This window comes from Scyliorhinus torazame, chromosome 9, assembly GCF_047496885.1.
Source record: "Scyliorhinus torazame isolate Kashiwa2021f chromosome 9, sScyTor2.1, whole genome shotgun sequence".
Lineage (NCBI taxonomy): Eukaryota > Metazoa > Chordata > Chondrichthyes > Carcharhiniformes > Scyliorhinidae > Scyliorhinus > Scyliorhinus torazame.
Window position 1 is genome coordinate 24829356 of NC_092715.1, and position 26387 is coordinate 24855742.

The 26387-nt window shown below is 48.0% G+C and overlaps 1 protein-coding gene across 6 annotated transcripts in view; it reads left to right on the forward strand.

Annotated features, from left to right (window-relative positions):
* LOC140429121 (hepatocyte growth factor activator-like) overlaps positions 1–21977 on the forward strand; it is a 128908-nt gene extending 106931 nt beyond the window's left edge. For 5 of the 6 annotated variants that reach the window (XM_072515718.1, XM_072515713.1, XM_072515715.1 and 2 more), the window contains 3 exons: positions 3405–3545; positions 20021–20169; positions 21486–21977. In XM_072515718.1, the coding sequence (XP_072371819.1) occupies positions 3405–3545; positions 20021–20169; positions 21486–21668 (473 nt within the window). In that variant the 3' untranslated portion in view covers positions 21669–21977. The remainder of the gene's footprint in view (positions 1–3404; positions 3546–20020; positions 20170–21485) is intronic. The other variant, XM_072515714.1, reaches the window with a different exon arrangement.
* Positions 21978–26387: the final 4410 nt, after the last annotated feature.

A 26387-nucleotide genomic window follows, 5' to 3' on the forward strand; every position in this document is an offset into this window, starting at 1 on the left:
CCAATTAAGAATTTTAACTCTTGGGCCAGACCTATCATTCTCCATAGCTATCTTAAAACTAATGGAGTTATGGTCACTTGTCCCAAAGTGATCCCTCACTAACACTTCTGTCACTTGCCCTTCCTTATTTCCCAAGACGAGGTCAAGTTTTGCCCCCTCTCTAGTCGGTCCATCCACATACTGAATGAGAAATTCCTCCTGAATACACTCAACAAATTTCCCTCCATCCAAGCCCCTAATGCTATGGCTGTCCCAGTCAATGTTGGGAAAGTTAAAGTCCCCTACTATTACCACCCTATTATTCTTGCAGCTATCTGTAATCTCCTTACATATTTGCTCCTCAATTTCCCGCTGACTATTTGGGGACCTGTAGTACAGTCCTATCAAGGTGATCTCTCCCTTCTTATTTTTCAGTTCCACCCATATAGACTCAGTGGGCGAACCCTCGGATATATCCCCTCTAAGTACTGCCTGATGTTCTCCCTAATCAAAAACGCCACTCCCCCTCCTCTCTTACCTCCTGTTCTATCCTTTCTATAGCATCTGTACCCCGGAACATTGATCTGTCAGTCCTGCCCCTCCCTTAGCCATGTTTCAGTCATAGCTATAATATCCCAGTCCCATGTTCCCATCCATGCCCTGAGTTCATCTGCTTTGCCCGTCAGGCCCCTTGCATTGAAATAAATGCAGTTTAATGTAGACTTTACTTGCACTCTGCCCTGCTTTCTCTGGTCATGCTTTACACACTCTCCCTTCCTGCCTTTTGTTTCCGTCCCCACTGACTTCCTACATCGGTTCCCATCCCCCTGCCACATTAGTTTAAACCCTCCCCAACTGCACTAGCAAACACCCCCCCCGAGAACATTGGTTCCGGTCCCACTCAGATGCAGACCGTCCGATTTGTACAGGTCCCACCTCCCCCAGAACCGGTTCCAATGTCCCAGGAATTTTAAACCCTCCCTCTTGCACCATCTCTCAAGCCACGTATTCATCCTAGCTATCCTGTCATTCCTACTCTGACTATCACGTGGCACTGGTAGCAATCCTGAGATTACTACCTTTGCGGTCCTACTTTTTAGTTTAACTCCTAACTCCCTAAATTCAGCTTGTAGGACCTCATCCCGTTTTTTACCTATATCGTTGGTGCCTATATGCACCACGACAGCTGGCTGTTCACCCTCTCCCTCCAGAATGCCCTGCATCCGCTCCGAGACATCCTTGACCCTTGCACCAGGGAGGCAACATACCAACCTGGATTCTCGTTTGCGTCCGCAGAAACGCCTGTCTATTCCCCTTACAATTGAATCCCCTATCACTATAGCTCTGCCACTCTTCTTCCCGCCCTTCTGTGCAGCAGAGCCAGCCACGGTGCCATGAACCTGGCTGCTGCCACCTCCCCCTGGTGAGCCATCTCCCCCAACACTTTCCAAAACGGTAAATCTGTTTTGGAGGGAGATGACCGCAGGGGATCCCTGCTCTGCCTTCCTACTCTTCCTCCGTCTGTTGGTCACCCATTCCCTGTCTGCCTCAGTAATTTTAATCTGCGGTGTGACCAACTCACTGAATGTGCTATCCACAACTTCCTCAGCATCGCGGATGCTCCAAAGTGAATCCATCCGCAGCTCCAGAGCTGTCAAGCGGTCTAACAGGAGCTGCAGTTGGACACACTTCTTGCAGATGAAGGAGTCAGGGACACCAGAAGGGTCCCTGAATTGCCACATCTCACAAGAGGAGCATGACACGGGTCTGAGCTCTCCTGCCATGACTTAAACCTGAAGTTAAATTTGAACTACACTACACTACACTATACACCACATCAACTACTTTACCCTCATCCACCTGTTTGGTCACCTTCTCAAAGAACTCTATAAGGTTTGTGAGGCACGACCTACCCTTCACAAAACCGCGTTGACTATCTCTAATCAAATTATTCCTTTCCAGATGATTATACATCCTATCTCTTATAAACCTTTCCAAGATTTTTCCCACAACAGAAGTAAGGCTCACTGGTCTATAGTTACCGGGGTTATCTCTACTCCCCTTCTTGAACAAGGGGACAACATTTGCTATCCTCCAGTCTTCTGGCACTATTCCTGTGGACAAAGATGACTTAAAGATCAAGGCCAAAGGCTCAGCAATCTCCTCCCTAGCTTCCCAGAGAATCCTAGGATAAATCCCATCCGGTCCAGGTGACTTATCTATTTTCACACTTTCCAGAATTGCTAACACCTCCTCCTTATGAACCTCAAGCCCTTCTAGTCTAGTAATAGTGTTGTCGCTGCACCACTCCACTTGGTTCTCTATCTCCCATCTGTGTTCTGACTCATCGTTATTTGAAATCTGACCCACTATGTTCATGTCGTCAGCAAACTTGTAGATGGAGTTGGAACCAAGTTTTGCCACGCATTTGTGTGTGTACAGGGAGTAGAGTAGGGGGCTAAGTACGCAGACTTACGTGGCCCCGGTATTGAGGACTATTGTGGAGGAGGTGTTGTTTATTCTTACTGATTGTGGTCTGTGGGTCAGAAGGCCGAGGATCCAGTTGCAGAGGGAGGAGCCAAGTCTTAGGTTTTGGAGCTTTGCTATCAGCTTGGCTGGGATTATGGTGTTGAGGGCGAAGCTGTAGTCAATAAACAGTCAATAAATGAAGAGAGATTGGGTAGACGGGGGTTGTTTCCTTGGAGCAGCGGAGACTGAGGGGGGACATGTTTGAGATGTATTAAATTATGAGGGGCATAGATAGAGTAGACACGAAGAAACTTTTCCCCTCGGTGGGGCGGTCAATGACCAGAGGTAGAAGGTTTCGAGGGGAAGTGAGGAAAAGCATTTACACCCAGAGGGTGGTGGGACTCTGGAACTCGCTGCCTGAAAGGGTGGTGGCGGCAGAGACCCTCATAACATTTAAGAAGTCTTTAGATGTGCACTTGCAATCCCAGGGCACACAGGCTATGGGCCAAGAGCTGGGAAATGGGATTAGAATAGTTGGTGGTTGTTTTTGACCGGCACAGACTCAAAGAGCTGAAGGGCATTATCTGGGGTGGCACGGTGGCACAGTGGTTAGCGCAGTTGCTTCACAGCCCCAGGGTCCCAGGTTCGATTCCCGGCTTGGGTCACTGTCTGTGCGGAGTCTGCACATTCTCCCCGTGTCTGCGTGGGCTTCCTCCGGGTGCTCTGGTTTCCTCCCGCAGTCCAAAGGTGTGCAGGTTAGGTGGATTAGTGTCCAAAAAGGTTGGGTGAGGTTACGACGATAGGGTGGAGGTGTGGGCTTGAATAAGGTGCTCTTTCCAAGGGCCAGTGCAGACTCGATGGGCCAAATGGCCTCCTTTTGCACTGTAAATTCTATGATTCTGTACTGCATGACTCTATGATTCCATGACAACTGAATCTCTTTTTTAACCTCCTAGTCCTTCTAAAGTTGAAGAAGAAAAACAAGCGGTGTGCAATAAAGAGCCGATTTGTTCGAACACTCTGTTTACCCGCGTCGACTGATTATTTCCCGGCGAATACAGTGTGCCAAATCGCTGGATGGGGATACAGACACGAAAGTAAGAAACATTACAGTTCTCATATTTCTTCGGAAATTGGGAAGTGCTGGAAGTAGGATGGTGAGGGTGGCGTGTTGCGTGTTCTCTCAGAGAGTCCCGATTGCTTTGGTAATATGAATGTTGTACATGCGTGTTGCAGTGCGGAGATGGGGTTAATGATTTTGGAGGCTCCAACGCCTTTTCCATCGCTTGGCTGGCCAGGAACTTTTCCCAATCTTCCCACCTGGCATTGGCGTGCGTTGGAAGGATTTGCAGACTGATACGCCACATTGCGGACGCACCTTCCTTGGGGAATGTTAATTCCAATAATTGTATGTTGAGGAAGAACGGCTCGGAAGTAGCTTGGACTTTCAAACAGGTTTATTTCCAAAGACAATAAAGTAGGGGCGGCACGGTAGCACAGCGGTTAGCACTGCGGCTTCACCGCGCCAGGGTCCCGGGTTCGATTCCCGGCTTGGGCCACTGTCTGTGCGGAGTCTGCACGTTCTCCCCGTATCTGCGTGGGTTTCCTCCGGGTGCTCCGGTTTCCGCCCACAAGTCCTGAAGGACGTGCTTGTTAGGTGAATTAGACATTCTGAATTCTCACTTAGTGTACCCGAACAGGCGCCGGAGTGTGGCGACTCGGGGATTTTCACAGTAACTTCATTGAAAACGTGAGCCTACTTGTGACAATAAAGACTATTATTAAGTCACAGGCTCTCCCAGTTCCTCTCAGACGCTCAGAGTGAGCTGATTTAGAAACATAGATAATAGAAGCAGGAGAATGCCTTTCAGCCCTTCAAAACAGCTCCGCCATTCATTATGATCCAACTCAATACCTAATCCAGCCTTCCCCCATATCCTTTGATCCCCTTCACCCCAATTGCCATACCTAACTGCTCCTTGAAAACATACACGGCTGGATTCTCCGCCGGCAGGTCTCTCCGTTGTGCCGGGCAGCGCACACAAGCCTTCGGGTTTCCCAGTGGCATGGGGTAGCCACAATGGGAAATCCCATCGGCAGGTAGCAGGAGTGAAGAATCCTCCTGCCAGTGAGGGCATGGTGCCCAGGAAAATGCGACTGGGGACTGCAGAATCCCGCAGACAATGTTTTGGCCTCAACTACTTCCTGTGGTAGCAGATTCCACAGACTCACCACTCTCCGGGTGAAGAGATTTCTCCTCACCTCTGTCCTAAATGGTCTACCCCGTTTCCTCAGACTGTGACCCCTGTTCTGCACAGCCTCACCATCGGGAACATCCTTCCTGCATCTACCCTGTCCTATCCTGTTAGAATTTCCGCCCCTCATTCCTCTGACCTCCAGCGAATACGACTCTAACCGATTACATCTCTCCTCATACGTCAGTCCTGCTGTCCCAGGAATCAGCCTGGTAAACCTTTGCTTCACTCCCTCCAAAGCAAAGAACATCCTTCCTCAGAAAAATAAACCAAAATTGCACACAATGCTCCAGGTGTGGCCTTACCAGGATTCTGTATAATTGCAACAAGACATCCCTGCTCCTGTACTCGAATCCTCTCGCAATGAAGGATTAGCCTTCTTTACCGCCTGCTGCACCTGCATGCTTATCCTCAGCGACTGGTTTATATACTCTTGCTGATTCTCTAATCCATCCACATTTGGGGACAGCTGTGCTTTATTGGTAACTTAAAGCATGTTGTTGGTAACTTAAAGCATGTTGTTGGTAACTTAAAGCATGTTGTTGGTAACTTAAAGCATGTTGTTGGTAACTTAAAGCATGTTGTTGGTAACTTAAAGCATGTTGTTGCACAACTTCAACATTACCAGCGAAGACATATAACAATGATCTAAAGTGACCACTTTGATTACCACTTTGGATGGAATCCCTCACTGGAACTACGCAGGGGAGTCAGCCATGGCTCAGCGGGTGATGAGTTGATATTCCACTATCACATTTGGAGGCACTTCCCTCACAATGAGACCTGTCCATTCATGTCCATTCATGTCCCAGAGACAGTAATATGATACTAATAAGATTATCAATCTTAAATAATTTTTGTTGAGGGATAAATGTCAGCCAGGAATAACTCCCCTGCTCTTCTTCAAAATAGTGATCTTGGACCTTTACGCCCATGGGAGGAGGTGGACAGATCCCTCGGTTTAATGCCTTATTTAAAGAAGCCACCTCTGACAGTGCAGCAGCACCCTGTCAATGTGGCAAGGGTGTCTGCATATACTTTTATGCGCAAGGTTTTGGAGTGGAAATTTAATCTACAATTTTCTGAATTTTGGCGAATGTGCTGTCATGTTCTGCAAACTGGCCGATATGAATGATGCATGATGGCACATCTAGTTTAAATAATTTATTATAAAACAAATGCGTGGTAAAGATAACTCGAATACATATATAACAAACTACCAACACTAACTAACTATTATAGAGCAACTGCAAAATACGCCTATCCACCAGCATGACTTACTCCCAACTGCCTGGGGGCACAGAGCCACATGGTGGACTTACACTGCCACCTGCTGGTCATGTATAATACTACATACAGAATTGATTTATGCATATCATCGCATGTGCTACCCATGGTCGACAGCGGAATGGTCATACATGTCGATGGGGTCCTGGTGCATGCAAAGTGGATTTATTTCAATACTTGCTAATCAAAACAATCTGTTATTTTTTCCCGGGGGGGGGGGGAGTCAGTCACCAGGGAGCATAGGCTTAAGGTCCATGGGATAAAGTTAGAGGAGACGTGCGAGGCAGGTTTTTTTACACAGAGGGTGGTGAGTGCCTGGAACGCGTTGCCAGGGTAGGTTGTGGAAGCAGATACATTAACGGTGTTCAAAAGGCATCTTGACAAACACATGGATAGGATGGGTACAGAGGGATACGGCACAAGGAAGTGCTGAGGGTTTTGGCCAAGGTTGGCATCGTGACTGGTACAGGCTTGGAGGGCCGAAGGGCCTGTTCCTGTGCTGCATTGTTCTTTGTTCCTTGTTGTTCAGAAAACCTTTCGAGATGAATCAGAGTAAGACATATTTTTCTGTCGCTGCATTGTACATCAAGACCTTTCCGAAAGATTGTGAAAGAATCCAATGAACGACCTGTCGGACATCACCTAAAAGGCAGATTTTTACAGATTGAAAATTTCCATCCTTGTGTTCAAATCACCACGTTCTCCCTCCCCCCACCACACCCTTCCCACAACTCCTCCAACCCCTCCCCGCCTAACCTTTAGCCCCACGACCCCTAGAAACCCATGTGCCTGTCCAATTCTCGTCTCTTGTGCATATCTCATTCCGTTTCAGATTTCCAGCACCCCCCAGTATTTTGTTTTTATCCCCGCAGAATTTTATACATTTCAATAAGATCGCCCCTCCATTCTTCTGAACTCTAACCAGCTCAACCTTCCTTTAGACAAACCCCTTCATCCCAGGAATCAGCTCAGTGAGCCTCCCCTGAACTACAAAGGGAATGTATAAACACAAATTGTTGTTGATTCTGTTATTGGCGGGAGAGAGCCAGGCAGTCGATACTTAATCCCTCTCGCCATCCGTCTGTCGACTGAAAGTGTTTCGAATTACTTTGCGCTGGTACGTTTTCCCATCTGATTTACTGACTGTCTGGAGCAAACGCACATTTGGATTAACTCAGAGGGTTAGTTTATTTCACATTCAAAATCCAGGGTTTTGCAACTTCCCGAACCCGCACACGAAAGAAGGGATAGAAAATGGGGTTTTATAATTATCGATAGCAATAGTACACCTTCCCAGCGCCAGGGTCCCAGGTTCGATTCCCGGTTTGGATCACTGTCTGTGCGGAGTCTGCACGTTCTCCCTGTGTCTGCGTGGATTTCCTCCGGGTGCTTTGGTTTCCTTCCACAAGTCCTGACAGATGTGCTTGTTAAGCGAATTGGACACTCTGAATACTCCCTCAGAGTACCCTAACAAGCGCCGGAATGTGGTGACTAGGGGATTTTCACAGTAACTTCATTGCAGTGTTAACGTAAGCCTACTTGTGACAATAAAGATTATTATTATTATTAAGAACCACAGAAATGAATATGAGTTCCAAGTCCATTGTCAGAGCCCAATGAGGCATCCATTCAGGTAGGAGTTCACGTTCAGCTGGCTGAAGACCAGAGTTGTAGAGTTTGCCTCACAGTTAGTGTGAGATGGGGTAGGTCCTGCAGGTAATCGTAGGGATTCAGCCAGCATAACCATTTGATTCCGTGTTTCTGGCCAGAATGCCATTGTTCCTTCTGAAGAGAGAGATGATGTGGCTATTAACATCTGTTCCAGTATAATGAATTCCGATCTCTCTCCTTTGAGACAGTTGAGGTTGGGTGAACCGTAAGACCAGAAGACGTAGGACCAGAAGGAGGCCATTCAGCTCATTTGAATAATTGGGGCTCATTCTGGGGTAGGTGGGACCTCTACAAACGGGATGGTCTACACCTGGACTAGAGGGGTACCAATATCCTGGGGGGGAAATTTGCTATTGCTCTTCGGGAGGGTTTAAACTAGTTCAGCAGGGCATTGGGAACCTGAATTGTAGCTCCAGTATACAGGAGGTTGAGAGTAGTGAGGTCATGAGTAAGGTTTCAAAGTTGCAGGAGTGTACCGGCAGGCAGGAAGGTAGTTTAAAGTGTGTCTTCTTCAATGCCAGGAGCATCCGGAATAAGGTGGGTGAACTTGCGGCATGGGTTGGTACCTGGGACTTCGATGTTGTGGCCATTTCGGAGACATGGATAGAGCAGGGAGAGGAATGGTTGTTACAGGTGCCGGGGTTTAGATATTTCAGTAAGCTCGGGGAATGTGGTAAAAGAGGGGGAGGGGTGGCATTGTTAGTCAAGGACAGTATTACCGTGGCAGAAAGGATGTTTGATGAGGACTCGTCTACTGAGGTAGTATGGGCTGAGGTTAGAAACAGGAAAGGAGAGGTCACCCTGTTACGGGTTTTCTATAGGCCTCCAAAAAGTTCCAGAAATGTAGAGGAAAGTATTGCAAAGATGATTCTGGATAGGAGCGAAAGCAACAGGGTAGTTGTTATGGGGGACTTTAACTTCCCAAATATTGACTGGAAACACTATAGTTCGAGTACTTTAGATGGGTCTGTTTTTGTCCAATGTGTGCAGGAGGGTTTCCTGACACAGTATGTAGACAGGCCAACGAGAGGCGAGGCCATATTGGATTTGGTACTGGGTAATGAACCAGGACAGGTGTTAGATTTGGAGGTAGGTGAGCACTTTGGTGATAGTGACTACAATTCGATTACATTTACTTTAATGATGGAAAGGGATAGGTATATACCGCAGGGCAAGAGTTATATCTGGGGGAAAGGCAACTATGATGCGATGAGGCAAGAATTAGGATGCATCGGATGGAGAGGAAAACTGCAGGGGATGGGCACAATGTAAATGTGGAGCTTGTTCAAGGAACAGCTACTGCATGTCCTTGATAAGTATGTACCTGTCAGGCAGGGAGGAAGTGGTCGAGCGAGGGAACCATGGTTTATTAAAGCAGTCAAAATACTTGTCAAGAGGAAGAAGGAGGCTTATGTAAAGATGAGACATGAAGGTTCAGTTAGGGCGCTCGAGAGTTACAAGTTAGCTAGGAAGGACCTGAAGAGAGAGCTAAGAAGAGCCAGGAAGGGACATGAGAAGTCTTTGGTGGGCAGAATCAAGGATAACCCTAAAGCTTTTTATAGATATGTCAGGAATAAAAGAATGACCAGGGTAAGAGTAGGGCCAGTCAAGGACAGTAGTGGGAAGTTGTGCGTGGAATCCGAGGAGATAGGAGAATATTTTTCGTCAGTATTCACACAGGAGAATACTGAGATTCAGGCTACTAGACTAGAAGGGCTTAAGGTTCATAAGGAGGAGCTGTTAGCAATTCTGGAAAGTGTGAAAATAGATAAGTCCCCTGGGCCGGATGGGATTTATCCTAGGATTCTCTGGGAAGCTAGGGAGGAGATTGCTGAGCCTTTGGACTTGATCTTTAAGCCATCTTTGTCTACAGGAATAGTGCCAGAAGACTGGAGGATAGCAAATGTTGTCTCCTTGTTCAAGAAGGGGAGTAGAGACAACCCCAGTAACTATAGACCAGTGAGCTTTACTTCTGTTGTGGGCAAAGTCTTGGAAAGGTTTATAAGAGATAGGATGTATAATCATCTGGAAAGGAATAATTTGATTAGAGATAGTCAACACGGTTTTGTGAAGGGTAGGTCATGCCTCACAAACCTTATTGAGTTCTTTGAGAAGGTGACCAAACAGGTGGATGAGGGTAAAGTAGTTGATGTGGTGTATATGGATTTCAGTAAAGCGTTTGATAAGGTTTCCCACGGTAGGCTATTGGAGAAAATACGGAGACATGGGATTCAGGGTGATTTAGCAGTTTGGATCAGAAATTGGCTATCTGGAAGAAGACAAAGAATGGTGGTTGATGGGAAATGTTCAGACTGGAGTCCAGTTACTAGTGGTGTACCACAAGGATCTGTTTTGGGGCCACTGCTGTTTGTCATTTTTATAAATGACCTGGAGGAGGACATAAAAGGATGGGTGAGTAAATTTGTAGATGACACCAAAGTCGGTGGAGTTGTGGACAGTGCGGAAGGATGTTACAAGTTACAGAGGAAAATAGATAAGCTGCAGAGCTGGGTTGAGAGGTGGCAAATGGAGTTTAATGCAGAAAAGTGTGAGGTGATTCATTTTGGAAGGAATAACAGGAAGACAGAGTACTGGGCTAATGGTAAGATTCTTGGTAGTGTGGATGAGCAGAGAGATCTCGGTGTCCATGTATATAGATCCCTGAAAGTTGCCACTCAGGTTGAGAGGGTTGTTAAGAAGGCGGACGGTGTGTTAGCTTTTATTGGTAGAGGGATTGAGTTTCGGAGCCATGAGGTCATGTTGCAGCTATACAACACTCGCATTTGGAGTATTGTGTTCAATTCTGGTCGCCGCATTATAGGAAAGATGTGGAAGCATTGGAAAGGGTGCAGAGGAGATTTACCAGAATGTTGCCTGGTATGGAGGGAAGATCTTATGAGGAAAGGCTGAGGGACTTGAGGCTGTATTCGTTAGAGAGAAGAAGGTTAAGAGGTGACTTAATTGAGGCATACAAGATGATCAGAGGATTGGATAGGGTGGGCAGTGAGAGCCTTTTTCCTCGGATGGTGATGTCTAGCACGACGGGGCTTAGCTTTAAATTGAGGGGAGATAGATATAGGACAAATGTCAGAGGTAGATTCTTTACTCAGAGAGTAGGAAGGGCGTGGAATGCCCTGCCTGCAACAGTTGTGGACTCGTCAACACTAAGGGCATTCAAATGGTCATTGGGTAGACATATGGATGATAAGGGAATAATGTAGATGGGCTTTAGAATGGTTTCACAGGTCGGCGCAACATCGAGGGCCGAAGGGCCTGTACTGCGCTGTAATGTCCTATGTCCTATGTTCATCGAGACTGCCCTGCCATTCAATGAGATCATGGCTGATCTGATATAATCCTGAACTCTACTTTCCTGCCTTATCCCCATATCCCTCGATTCCCTCACTGATTAAAAATCTGTCTATCTCAGCCTTGAACATACTTAACGACCTGGCCTCTACAGCTCCCTGCGGTAAAGGATTCCAGAGATTCAATCCCCTCTGAAAGAAGAAATTCCTCCTCATCTCTGTCTTAAACGGGTGACCTTTTTTTTAGTAAATATTTTATTGAGCTATTTTTGGTATAGTAACAACAACAAAATAAACATAGTGCAAAAGCCTATGTACAGGTCCCACCCTTATTGACTCCCTACTCTAATCTAAACTACTCCCCCCCCCCCCCACCACCCCCGTCTTCTGACGATTAATGTTCCGCAAAGAAGTCGATGAACGGTTGCCAGGTCCGGGTGAACCCTAACAATGACCCCCTCAAGGTGAACTTGTATTTCTCCAAACAGAGAAAGCTAGCCAGATCTCCGGTTCGGGGGCCTCCATGTGAATAATATCCGTCTCTGGGCTACCAGGGAAGCAAAGGCCAGAATGTCTGCCTCTTTCTCCTCCTGGATTCCTGGGTCTTCTGATACCCCGAAAATTGCCATCTCTTGACTCAGCGCCACCCTTGTTTTTAACACCGTGGTTCTTGTCCCACTTAAGAATCAGCTAAATCGTTGCCTGTGACATCGTCGGGGGCAGCACCCCTCTTTCCCATGCCTCATTGAACATCCTCAACAACACCGGCCCCAATATCCCAGAGAACGTTTTTTGTAAAACCCCACTGGGTACCCATCTGGACCCGGGGCCTTACCCGCCTGCATGGCCTTCAAGCCCTCCACTATCTCTTCCAACCCGATCGGGGCCCCCAGCCCTTCTACCCGCTCCCCGTCCACCTTTGGGAAATTCAGCCCCTCCCAGAAGTGCCTCATCCCCTCCAGCCCCGTAGGGGGTTCCGAAAACTACAGCCTGCTGTAGACATTCCTAAATGCCTTATTCACCCCTGCTGAATCACCAACCAGTTTCCCATCTCCATCCTTTACTTTCCCTATCTCCCTGGCGGCCTCCCTCTTCCTAAGCTGCTGTGCAAGCATTCTGCTGGCCTGCTCTCCATGTTCATTGATCGCCCCCCTCGCCTTTCTCAGCTGTTCCACCGCCCTCCCTGTGATCAGCAAGCTAAACTCCGCCTGTAACCTCTGCCGTTCCCTTAAAAGCCCTGCCTCTGAGGTCTCCTTACACCTCCTATCAATCTGTAGTATCTCCTTTACCAGTTGGTCCGTCTCTGCCCTGTCCACCTTCTCCCTATGGGCCTGGATCGAGATCAGCCCCCCTCTGACCACCGCCTTCAATGCTTCCCACACGACCGCTACTGAAATTTCCCCCGTGTCGTTGACCTGCAGGTAGCTCTGAATACATTTCCTCAGTCGCTCGGACACCACTTCGTCAGTCAAAAGTCCCACATCTGACCTCCAGTGCGGGCGCTGGTTACTGCCTTTACTAACCTGCAGGTCAACCCAGTGAGGAGCATGGTCTGAGATTGTAATCGCCGAGTACCCCGTGTCCACCACCCCTGCCAGTAAGGCCCTGCTCAAAATAAAGAAATCAATCCGGGAGTACACTTTGTGCACGTGTGAGTAGAAGGAGAACTCCTTAAATGGATGACCCTTTAATTTGAGATTAGGCACTGTGGTCCTAGACTCACCCACAAGAAGAAACAACCTCCCAGCATCTACCCTGTCAAACCCCTTGAGAATCCGATATGTCTCAATAAGGTTGCCTCTCATCTAAACTCCAATAAGTCCAGGCCCAACCTACTCTACTCTCTTCCAAATCCCTTCATACTCGGGATCATTCTAGTGAACCTTCTCTGCACTGCCTCCAATGCCAGAATATCTTTCCTTAGATAAGGGGACCCAAACTGTTCACAGTGTTCTGGGTGTGATCTAACTCGCGCCTTGTCTAGTTTCAGCAGGACTTCCCTATTTTTGTAATCCATTCCCTTTGAAATAAAGACCAACATTCCATTTGCCTTCCCAATTACTCACTGGACTTTCATGTGAGCTTTTTGTGATTTATGCACGAGGACCCCACAAATCCCTCTGCTGCAGCTTTCTGCAGTCTTTCACTATTTAAATAATATTCAGCTCCTTTATCCTTACTACCAAAGTGCATAACTTCACATTTTCCTACATTATATTCCCTCTGCCAAGTTTTTACCAACTCACCCAACCGGTTCATATCCCTCTGTCGACTCTTTGTCTCATCCTCCCCACTTGCCTTCCCATCTATTTTTGCGTCATCCGCAAACGTGGCAATAGTGCATTCACTTCCCTCGCCCAAGTCATTAATCTATATTGTAAATAATTGTGGCCCCAGCACCGGTCCCTGTGCCACTCCACGAGTTACAGGCTGCCATCCTGAAAATGCTTCTCTTATCCCAACTCTGTCTTCTATCAGTGACCCAATCCTCTATCCATACTGATATACTACCCCCAACACCTGTGACTCTTATCTTATTAAGTAGCCTTTTGTGTGATACCTTATCAAATGCTTTTTGGAAATCCACATACATTGCATCTAATGGTTCCCCTTCAATTACCCTGCTCATTACCACCTCAAAGAATTCTAATAACTTTGTCAGGCATGATTTCCTCTTCATGAAGCCATGCTGACTCTGCTTGATTATATTACACACTTTTAAATGTTCTGCTATGACATCCTTTACAATGGACTCGAACATTTTCCTAATGACTGATGTTCAGCTAACGGGTCTATAGCTACTTGCTTTTTGTCTCCCTCCTTTATTGAATAGCAGTGTTACATTTGTAAGAGTCCTTCCTGTTTATTTCCTTTGTTCCCATTTATTTTATTTTATTTGATTATTTTGGGTCTGTGGACCCATAATCGGAATGTACCTTTAAGCAGAGGACTCAAGCTGAAGCAGCTATTCAGGACATTGTGTTCCCAGGTTTTATATTTGGAGAGGAGAAGCCAGGGGCGGGATTCTCTAATTTTACGACAGCGTGAACGAGCCGACCCGACGACTAATTCTGGCCCCTACAGGGGGCCAGCACGGCACTGGAGTGGTTCACACCGCTCCAGCTGCAGATCCCGGCGCGAACTGGGCGCCGCGGGATCCACGCATGTGCAGGACTACAGTGGCTTCCTTCAAACACGCCGGCCGCGATGCAACATGACGCAGGGCTACAGGGCCTGCGCATAGGAAAGGAGGCCCACAGCCAGAGAGACCGGCCCGCCGATCGGTGGGCCCCGATTGCGGGCCAGGCCACATCGGAGGCCCCACCCGGGGTCGGAGCCCCCCCCCCCAACCGGCGCCACGCCAACCACACTGGCGCCAATACCGCCGATTCTCCACTCTGTGGAGAATCGCGCGTTGGCGTCGGGGCGGCATGGCGCGATTCGCGCTGGTCGCGGGTATTCTCCAGCCCGGCCCCGGGCTGAGAGAATCCCGCCACAGCTTCTTTGACGCCAAGTGAATCTTGCGAATCGGTTTTGGAGGAAGTCAATTCGTTTGGGTAGGTGGTAACTGGTTGGTTGACCAGGGACCATGTTCTGCCTGACAACAGACAGTGATTGGTTCTTGCGTGATGCTTTCTGAGAGAGCTTCGCTGAAGTATTTAGTCCTTGGAAGGAGAAGGAATGCTCTCCATCTCTCTCTCTCTTGCTTGCTGAAGTGAGAGAACTGCTTTATTGTTCTAAAACCAGTGAATGCCTGGCACATTTTTACTGTAAAATTGAGATGACCCTGAATCAACAGTGAAAGTAGACAACCTTGCCAGAGAAATCGAGGAGGAAGGCATACCAAAACAAAACCCTGAACTTCAGAAAGATATTAACTGGAAGTTATTCCAGTGCAAAGATCTTTATCCTTTTATTTTATTTATTATTTCTGTCCCTTTTCACCACCCTTTCCCCTCTGTGTTGTTTGTCTGTCTGTGTAGAGAGTGGGGGTATTTAGAAAGGGGGGTGGGGTGGATGGGAAAGGGGTATCAGATAATCAGTTACATTTTCTGCCACTTTAATTATAATACTGTACATAATAAAAGGTTAGTTGTGTTAAAGTTACAAACCTGGTGACTGCAGTTTCTTGAGCTCAGCCAAGGACCTCGGGTATTTCAAATAAAATCTCTTTTCACTGTTACGACTCGGGATCAAGTCGGGCTGGAATTGACCGTGCACTAGCCCAGGGTGCTCCTTTGTCTAACTTCCTCGTTACCTCCTCAAAGAAGTCTAACAGATTTGTCAGGTATGACGTCCCCTTGATGAATCCGTGCTGACTCATCCTCATTTATATTACCAGCTAGCTTACATTCATTTTTCATCTTCTCCCCCCTTTATTGCTTTTTTAATTGCCCTCTGCTCGCTTTTAAAGGCTTCCCAATACTCTGGCTTCCCACTAATTCTCGCCACATTGTATGCTTTTTCTTTTTCTTTTTTGCTGTCCTTGACTTCCCTCATCAGCCATAGATGCCCCATCCTCCCCTTGGCATGTTTCCTCCTCCTTGGGATGAATTTCTGTTGTGCCTCCGCAAAAACCCCTGCCATAGCTGTTCCACTGTCTTCCCTGCTAGGCTACCCTTCCAATCAACTCTGGCCAGCTCCTCCCTCATGTCTTTGTGTTACCTTTATTCAATTGTAAAACTGTTACATCTGATTGCAGCTTCTCCCTCTCAAACTGCAGGGTAAATTCTATCATATTGTGGTCACTGCTCCTGAAGGATTCCTTCACCTTATGTTCCCTAATCAAGTCTGCCTCATTATATCACCAAATCCAGAATTGCCTGTTCCCTAGTGGGCTCAGTCACAAGCTGCTCCAAAAAACGTGCTCCGGTTTCCTCCCACAAGTCCCGAAAGATGTGCTGTTAGGTAATTTGGACATTCTAAATTCTCCCTCTATGTACCCGAACAGGCGCCCGAATGTGGCGACTAGGAGCTTTTCACAGTAACTTCATTGCAGTGTTAATGTAAGCCGACTTGTGACAATAAAGATTATTATTATAGATTTAATAATATTTGCAAAAGATCTACAGAAAGATGAGAAAAGATTTATCATTCAAAAGGTTGTTGGGATTTGGAACGCTCAGCCTAAAAGGTGATGGGAGCAGACTCTATGAATAATATTGCACATGTTCAGCTCCATTCATGAGTCCTCCGATATTGAGGCAATCCATGTCCAAATGTAATACAGCCTGGACAATATTGAGGCTCAGGCTGACAAGTAGCAAGTAACATTTGCGCCACACTACGACCAGAGACAAGAGAGAATCTAACCATCGCCTTTTTAAAAAAAAAAACTTTTATTGAAACATATGTAAAATTGTATAACAAAAGCAGAAAAAGAACAATAGGTGTTAAACATTAACATAGTGCAAAAATAGATATTTCCCCGAACGGCTCTGTCTTCACAGACCATCAAAAATAGCAACAAAAACAAACAAACACAACAGGGGCTGGTTTAGCACACTGGGCTAAATCGCTGGCTTTTAAAGCAGACCCAGGCAGGCCAACAGCACGGTTCAATTCCCGTACCAGCCTCCCCGAACAGGTGCTGGAATGTGGCGACTAGGGGCTTTTCACAGTAACTTCATTGAAGCCTACTTGTGACAATAAGTGATTTTCATTTCATTTTTTTCACTAACCCCCCCCCCCCCCAGAAAGCTGCTACTGCCGACATTTTAAATTAAATTTCCCCAAGAAAGTCGAGGAACGGCTGCCACCTCCGGGAGAACCCCAGCATTGACCCCCTCAAGGCAAACTTTATTTTCTCCAGCTTGAGAAACCCAGCCACGTCACTGATCCAGGTCCCTACCCTTGGGGGCCTCGAGTCCCTCCACAATCATAGGATCTGTCTCCGGGCTACCAGGGAGGCAAAGGCCAGGACGTCGGCCTCTTTCACCCCCTGAACTCCCGGGTCTTCTGACACTCCAAAGATCGCCACCTCTGGACTCGGCACCACCCGTGTTCCTAACACCTTGGACGTTGCCCTGGCAAACTCCCTGCCAGAACTCTTCAAACCTCGGGCATGCCCAAAACTAACTGTCGCCTTTTGACATTCAAGGGCATTGTCATCACTGAATCGCCCACCATCAACATTTTGAGGGTTACCATTGACCTGAAACTGAACCGGACTTGCCATATAAATACTGTGGCTGCAAGAGCAGGTCAGAGGTTTGGAATCCTGTGGCGAGTAACTCACCTCCTGACACCCCAAAGCCAGTCCACCATCCACAAGTCACAGGTCAGGAGTGGGATGGAATACCTTCCACATCTTTCGGGACTTGTGAGAGGAAACCAGAGCACGGTTTTTGGGAATACCCTCCACTGAGTGCAGCTCCAACAACACTCAAGGAGCTCGACACCATCCAGGACAAAGCAGCCACTTGATTGCTCCCCCTTCCACAAACATTTACTCCCTCCACAATGACGCACACTGGCAGCCGTGTGTACCATGTACAAGATGCACTGCAGCAACTCACCAAGGCTCCTTCGGCAGCACCTTCCACACCCACGACCACCACCATCTAGAAGGACAAGGGCACCAGATACCTGGGAACCCCACCACCTGGAGGTTCCCCTCCAAGTCACTCACCACCCTGACTCGGAAATATATCGCCGCTCCTTCACTGTTGCTGGGTCAAAATCCTGGATCTCCCTCCCTAACACCACACGGACTGCAGCGGTTCAAGAAGGCAGCTCACCACCACCTTCTCAAGGGCGATTAGGGATGGGCAATAAATGCCGGCCAAGCCAGCGATGCCCATAGTGTGTAACTGAATTTTAAAAATATATTAAAGGAGTTGACGGATGGATGGGATTGGATTGGATTTGTTTGTCATATGTGCCGAGGTACAGTGAAAAGTATTGTTCTGCGTGCAGTCCAGACAGATCATCCGTACATGAAAAGAAAGATAGGACATGCGTAAATACACAATGTAAATACATAGACACATGGAATCGGGTGAATCGGAGTGTGGTACTACTCAGTAGAGAAGATGTGTAGAGAGATCAGTTCAGTCCATAAGAGGGTCAGTTAGGAGTCTGGTAACAGCGGGGAAGAAGCTGTTTTTGAGTCTGTTCGTGCGTGTTCTCAGACTTCTGTATCTCCTGCCCGATGGAAGAAGTTGGAAGAGTGAGTATGCCAGGTGGGAGGGATCTTTGATTATGCTGCCCGCTTTCCCCAGGCAGCGGGAGGTGTAGATGGAGTCAATGGATGGGAGGCAGGTTCGTGTGATGGACTGGGCGGTGTTCACGACTCTCTGAAGTTTCTTACTGTCTTGGGCCGAGCAGTTGCCATACCAGGCTGTGATACAGCCAGATAGGATGCTTTCTATGGTGGATCTGTAAAGGTTGGTAAGAGTCAATGTGGACATGCCGAATTTCCTAAGGTTCCTGAGGAAGTATAGGCGCTGTTGTGCTTTCTTGGTCAGAGCATCGACGTGGGTGGACCAGGACAGATTGTTGGTGATGTGCACACCTAGGAATTTGAAGCTGTTAACCATCTCCACCTCGGCCCCGTTGATGCTGACAGGGGTGTGTACAGTACTTTGCTTCCTGAAGTCAATAATAAGCTCTTTAGTTTTGCTGGCATTGAGGGAGAGATTGTTGTCGCTACACCACTCCACTAGGTTCTCTATCTCCCTCCTGTATTCTGACTCATCGCTGTTCGAGATCCGGCCCACTATGGTCGTGTCATCAGCAAACTTGTAGCTGGAGTTGGAGCCACATTTTGCCACGCAGTCATGTGTGTACAGGGAGTATAGTAGGGGGCTAAGTACGCAGCCTTGCTGGGCCCCAGTATTGAGGACTATTGTGGAGGAGATATTGTTGTTTATCCTTACTGATTGTGGTCTATGGGTCAGAAAGTGGAGGATCTAGTTGCAGAGGGAGGAGCCAAGTCCTAGGTTTTGGAGCTTTGATATTGTAATGATATGTACATTAACTGGGAGTTAAAGAGTTAACAAGTTAATGATAATGCTTACCAATAGAGGGAACCACAGAACAGTCATATATACATCATGTGACTTTGGGGATCCGAGGAGTTAGGAGTTGGAAGGCAGCTGGAAGAGTGTCAGACATGGGAGCAATTGTACTTGAGAAGTTCTGCTAGTTAGTGATGATGGCTTCTGCTGTAGACCGGTTGTGGCGGTATGCGAATTGCAGTGGACCAAGGCATTCTGGGAGTGTGGAGTTGTTGTGCCTCATGAGCAACCTCTCGAAGCACTTCATAATGATCGATGCCAAGGTCACCGGACGATAGTCGTTGAGGCACGTTGCCTGGTTCTTCTTTGGCACCGGTATGATGGTGGTCTTCTTGAACCTCGGAGCGGAGTAGGGAGAAGTTGAAGATGTCCGTGATCACATCTGCCAGCAGGTCCGTGCAAGATCTGAGTGCACGCCCAGGGACCCCGCCGGGACCCTTTGCTTTCCAAGGGTTCACTTTCAAGAAGGCCGATCTGACTTCGGAAGCTGTGACGATACTTACGGGTGTGTCCGAGGCTGCTGGGGCAGTTGACAACGGTTTGATGGTTTCCTGCTTGAACCGAACATAGAACATCGGGGAGGGGGGCAGTGCTGCCGGAGATTCTGCTCGGCTTCGCTTTGTAGCCCGTTATGTTGGTTAAGCCTTGCAACAACCGACATGGGTCCGTGACATTAGTCTGTGACTCTAGCTTGGTCTGATATTCTCTCTTGGCATCCCTGATGGCTTTGCAGAGGCCGAACCTGGATTTCTCATACAGGTCAGGGTCGCGTGACTTGAATGCTTCAGTCGGGGGTCAATCTCCCAATTAAGCCATGGTTTCTGGTTGGGGGACGTACGTACGGCATTCTTTGGCACGCAGTCTTCGACACACTTGCTGATGTTAGAGTTACAGACAAAAGGTGGGGGAAATTGGGGCCCAACTCGACTGCAGTTCAAATATCCAGTGTAGGCTGAATGGCCTCCTTCTCTGCTGTAAGTTTCTATTATTCTCTAATTCTACTTTCTCTTTTACTTTGTTACTTTTCCAGATGCGACTGAACATTCAAAAACTTTGCAGGAAGCCTTCGTTCCGATTATTTCCCAGTCGCTGTGCAGAAGTGACTTTGTCTACGGTCGTGAAGTGACACCAAACATGGTGTGTGCTGGAAACCTCATAGGGACTGTTGATTCCTGCCAGGTACTCGACGTGCCTTCGACCTGAGGCTGCGACCACTGCCTGGGCACTGCCATGGGGAAGTGTTGGGGAGCGGGGGTTTCTGATAGGGAGGTCTGTGGGGAATTCCATGGGCGGAGCTGTGTGCGTGAAGGGGAGCGTTTCCCCCTGTACTTCCCCTGGGGGGGAAGCTGTGTGCAGGGGTGGGGGAGGGGGGTTCCCCATATCCCTGGAGAGGAATTTCATAGAACATAGAACATACAGTGCAGAAGGAGGCCATTCGCCCCATCGAGTCTGCACCGACCCACTTAAGCCCTCACTTCCACCCTATCCCTGTAACCCAATAACCCCATGTAACCTTTTTTAGTCACTAAGGGCAATTTATTATGGCCAATCCACCTAGCCTGCATGTCTTTGGACTGTGGGAGGAACCCGGAGTACCCGGAGGAAACCCACGCAGACACGGGGAGAACGTGCAGACTCCGCACAGACAGTGACCCAAGTCGGGAATCGAACCTGGGACCCTGGCCGCTGTGAAGCAACAGTGCTAACCACTGTGCTACCGTGCTGCCCAAATTTCCCTTGGTGGGGGCATGGGATAATAGTGGGGTTTCCCCGTGCCCCTGGGGGTGGGCATTTCCCTGGGTGAGGCCGTGGGTGTGAAGGCGGGGGAAGGGGTGGTGGGGTTCCCTATGTCCCTGGGGAGGTGGGGTGGCATTTCCCTGGGTGAGGCCGTGGGTGTGAAGGTGGGGGAGGGGGTGGTGAGGTTCCCCATGTTTCTAGGTGGGGAGGGGGGGTGCATTTCCCTGGGTGTGGCCATGTGTGTGGGGTGGGGAGGGTTTCCCCATGTCCCTGGGGGGTGGTGTCTCCTGTGCATGGGGGTGGGTGCCCCATGTCCCTGTGTGGGGAGTGCCCTGTGCATGGGGGTGGGTGCCCCATGTCTCTGGGGGTTACCCTGTGCATGGGGGTGGGTGCCCCATGTCTCCGGGGGTTACCCTGTGCATGGGGGTGGGTGCCCCATATCCCTGCGTAGGGGATTCCCTGGGGGATCGGAGGCTGTAAGCTTGGGGGTAGGGGGGCCCCCGTTCCTCATGTCCAAGAGTCTTTTTCTTATTTTTATTAAAGTTACCTCCTTGCTGATGGTAAGCCCGCCCCCGCCAGTGTGACATCACGGGACCTCCTCCAGGATTCCTTTTGACCAAGTGTCAAAAAATATGGCGGGAAAAGCTGGCAGTGGGATTGACACTTTGTGACAAAGATGAGAAGTTCCGCCCTGTGCTATATGTTCTTTGCATTTACAATGTCTTTTAACCCTTTGTCTCTTGGGCTGGTGTGTGCAGGGAGACTCTGGTGGGCCGCTGGTGTGCTACAAGGGTGACACCGGGTACCTGTATGGAATCGTCAGCTGGGGAGATGGCTGCGGGCAGATCAACAAGCCGGGGGTCTACACAAGAGTCACCAACTACATGGAATGGATTTACAGGAAAATAAAACGCAGGCCGAAATGCGGCAGGAAAGGCTAAGATTGAAGGAGGGGAAATATTTCCGATGAATCCAATCACTTCCGTCCGGTTTGTGTGTGTGTGTGTGTGTGGAAAGGGTGACTTTGGAAGAACTCCCATTAATTATTCAACCAGAAAGATTGACTAACAATTGTGTTCAGCGACGGCCGTATTGGCCAGGAGTCTTCAGGAAGTAAATCATTCATTTCCACGATCATTAAAAAATAAATTGCGTGTTACTTTCCTTCCGATGTTATTTTCACACTGTCATTTACTCGTTATAAAACTGTTGGGGACGTTAATAAAGGTGGCACCCGCTGGAGAACTTTATCTTGGCGCCACGTGCTGTTTATTCCTTGCAAACTGACGATAGTTATCGGGGTAGAGTTCTCCCTTTGCTGAGATGCCCGGATAAAAATGAAACTAAGAAGGTTTTGAGCAGAAACCCATCGGCGGCGTCAGTATCTTCTCAGGGATCACCGGGAGGTAAGATGGTGGAGGCGGCTCCGAGGCAGGAAGGCTGGTACAATGGCACTGGGAGAAGGAGGGTGGAGTCCATCACCTTCCCTCGTGGCATTTTGTGTGTGGTGGGGAAGGCGGACAGTCCTTCCATCCAGAGGATAATTGAACCATTTAAGTTAACGTCCTCGTCCTGCCATCACTGGCCTCTTACTGCGTACAGTTTTGGTCTCCTTACTTGAGAAAGGATGTGCTGGCACTGGAGGGGGTGCAGAGGAGATTCACTGGGTTGATTCCAGAGTTGAGAGGATTGGCTTATAATAATAATCTATATCAGTGTCACAAGTAGGCTTACATTAACACTGCAATGTTACTGTGAAAATCCCCTAGTCGCCACATTCCGGCGCCTGTCCGGGTACACTGAGGGAGAATTCAGAATGTCCAATTCACCTAACAGCATGCCTTACGGGACTTACGAGACATGGGGAGGATGTGCAGACTCCGCACAGACAGTGACCCAAGCCGGGAATCGAACCTGGGACCCTGGAGCTGTGAAGCAACAGTGCTGACCACTGTGCTAACATGCCGCCCTGATGAGTAGACAGACTATACTTTTAAAAAAGAAAAAAAAATAGAGTACTCAATTCATTTTTCCAATTCAGGGGCAATTTAGTATGGCCAATCAACCTACCCTTCACATCTTTGGGTTGTGCGGGCGAAACCCACGCAAGCACGGGGAGAATGACTCGGATCGTGTTTTGGGGATCCTTAAGGGTGAGGGGGCCCAGCCCCAAGTCGTGGTCCACATAGGTACCAACGACATAGGTAGGAAAAGAGATAGGGATGTAAGGCAGGAATTCAGGGAGCTAGGTTGGAAACTTAGATCTAGGACAAACAGAGTTATTATCTCTGGGTTGTTACCCGTGCCACGTGCTAGCGAGACGCGGAATAGGGAGAGAGAGGAGTTGAACACGTGGCTACAGGGATGGTGCAGGAGGGAGGGTTTCAGGTTTCTGGATAATTGGGGCTCATTCTGGGGTAGGTGGGACCTCTACAAACGGGATGGTCTACACCTGGACCAGAGGGGTACCAATATCCTGAGGGGGAGATTTGCTAATGCTCTTCGGGAGGGTTTAAACTAGTTCAGCAGGGGATTGGGAACCTGAATTGTAGCTGCAGTATACAGGAGGTTGAGAGTAGTGAGGTCATGAGTAAGGTTTCAAAGTTGCAGGAGTGTACCGGCAGACAGGAAGGTGGTTTAAAGTGTGTCGATTTCAATGCCAGGAGCATCCAGAATAAGGTGGGTGAACCTGCGGCATGGGTTGGTACCTGGGCCTTTGATGTTGTGGCCATTTCGGAGACATGGATAGAGCAGGGACAGGAATGGTTGTTGCAGGTGCCAGGGTTTAGAAAATTCAGGAAGCTCAGGGAAGGTGGTAAAAGAGGGGGAGGGGTGGCATTGTTAGTCAAGGACAGCATTACGGTGGCAGAAAGAACGTTTGATGAGGACTCGTCTACTGAGGGAGCATGGGCTGACGTTAGAAATAGGAAAGGTGAGGTCACTCTGTTAGGGGTTTACTATAGGCCTCCAAAAAGTTCCAGAGATGTAGAGGAAAGAATTGCAAAGATGATTCTGGATAGGAGCGAAAGTAACAGGGTAGTTGTTATGGGGGACTTTAACTTTCCAAATATTGACTGGAAACGCTATAGTTCGAGTACTTTAGATGGGTCTGATTTTGTCCAATTTGTGCAGGAGGGTTTCCTGACACAGTATGCAGATAGGCCAACGAGAGGCGAGGCCATATTGGATTTGGTACTGGGTAATGAACCAGGACAGGTGTTAGATTTGGAGGTAGGTGAGCACTTTGGTGATAGTGACCACAATTCGATTACGTTTACTTTAGTGATGGCAAGGGATAGGTATATATTGCAAGGCAAGAGTTATATCTGGGGGAAAGGCAATTATGATGCGATGAGGCAAGACTTAGGATGCATTGGATGGAGAGGAAAACTGCAGGGGGTGGGCACAATGGAAATATGGAGCTTGTTCAAGGAACAGCTACTGCATGTCCTTGATAAGTATGTACCTGTCAGGCAGGGAGGATGTGGTCGAGCGAGGGAACCGTGGTTTACTAAAGCAGTTGAAACACTTGTCAAGAGGAAGAAGGAGGCTTATGTAAAGATGAGACGTGAAGGTTCAGTTAGGGCACTCGAGAGTTACAAGTTAGTTAGGAAGGACCTAAAGAGAGAGCTAAGAAGAGCCAGGAGGGGACATGAGAAGTCTTTGGCAGGTAGGATCAAGGATAACCCTAAAGCTTCTTATAGATATGTCAGGAATAAACGAATGACTAGGGTAAGAGTAGGGCCAGTAAAGGACAGTAGTGCGAAGTTGTGCGTGGAGTCCGAGGAGATAGGAGAGGTGCTAAATGAATATTTTTCGTCAGTATTCACACAGGAAAAGGACAATGTTGTCGAGGAGAATACGTGAGGTTCATAAGGAGGAGGTATTAGCAATTCTGGAAAGTGTGAAAATAGATAAATCCCCTGGGCCGGATGGGATTTATCCTAGGATTTTCTGGGAAGCTAGGGAGGAGATTGCTGAGCGTTTGGCTTTGATTTTTAAGTAATCTTTGTCTACAGGAATAGTGCCAGAAGACTGGAGGATAGCAAATGTTGTCCACTTGTCCAAGAAGGGGAGTAGAGACAACCCCAGTAACTATAGACCAGTGAACCTTACTTCTGTTGTGGGCAAAGTCTTGGAAAGGTTTATAAGAGATAGGATGTATAATCATCTGGAAAGGAATAATTTGATTAGAGATAGTAAACACGGTTTTGTGAAGGGTAGGTCATGCCTCATATACCTTATTGAGTTCTTTGAGAAGGTGATCAAACAGGTGGATGAGGGTAAAGCAGTTGATGTGGTGTATATGGATTTAAGTAAAGCGTTTGATAAGGTTCCCCACGGTAGGCTACTGCAGAAAATACGGAGGCATGGGATTCAGGGTGATTTAGCAGTTTGGATCAGAAATTGGCTAGTTGGAAGAAGACAAAGGGTGGTGGTTGATGGGAAATGTTCAGCTGGAGTCCAGTTACTAGTGGTGTACCACAAGGAACTGTTTTGGGGCCACTGCTATTTGTCATTTTTATAAATGACCTGGAGGAGGACATAGAAGGATGGGTGACTAAATTTGCAGATGACACTAAAGTTGGTGGAGTTGTGGACAGTGCGGAAGGATGTTACAAGTTACAGAGGGACATAGATAAGCTACAGAGCTGGGCTGAGAGGTGGCAAATGGAGTTTAATGCAGAAAAGTGTGAGGTGATTCATTTTGGAATGAATAACAGGAAGACAGAGTACTGGGCTAATGGTAAGATTCTTGATAGTGTGGATGAGCAGAGAGATCTCGGCGTCCATGTACATAGATCCTTGAAAGTTGCCACCCAGGTTGAGAGGGTTGTTAATAGGGCGTATGGTGTGTTAGCTTTTATTGGTAGAGGGATTCGGAGCCATGAGGTCATGTTGCAGCTGTACAAAACTCTGGTGCAGCCGCATTTGGAGTATTGCGTGCAATTCTGGTCGCCGCATTATAGGAAGGATGTGGAAGCATTGGAAAGGGTGCAGGGGAGATTTACAAGAATGTTTCCTGGTATGGAGGGAAGATCTTATGAGGGAAGGATGAGGGACTTGAGGCTGTTTTCGTCAGAGAGAAGAAGGTTAAGAGGCGACTGAATGTAGGCATACAAGATGATGAGAGGATTAGATAGGGTGGACAGTGAGCGCCTTTTTCCTCGGATGGTGATGTCTAGCACGAGGGGACATACCTTTAAATTGAGGGGAGATAGATCTCGGACAGATGTCAGAGGTAGGTTCTTTACTCAGAGAGTAGTAAGGGTGTGGAATGCCCTGCCTGCAACTGTAGTGGTCTCACCAACATTAAGGGGATTCAAATAGTCATTGGGTAGACATATGGACGATAAGGGAATAGTGTACATGGGCTTTCGAGTGGTTTCACAGGTCGGCGCAACATCGAGGGCCGAAGGGCCTGTACTGCGCTGTAATGTTCTATGTTCTAATGTGCAAACTCCACATGGACAGTGACCCAGAGCCGGGATCGAACCTGGGACCTTGGCACCTTGAGGCAGCAATGCTAACCACTGCGCCACCGTGCTGCCCTGACTGAGACAATACTCATTAGAATTTAGAAGAATGAGGGGGGATCTGATAGAAACATATAAAATTATGAAGGGAATCTATAAAGTAGAAGCAGGGAGGGTGTTTCC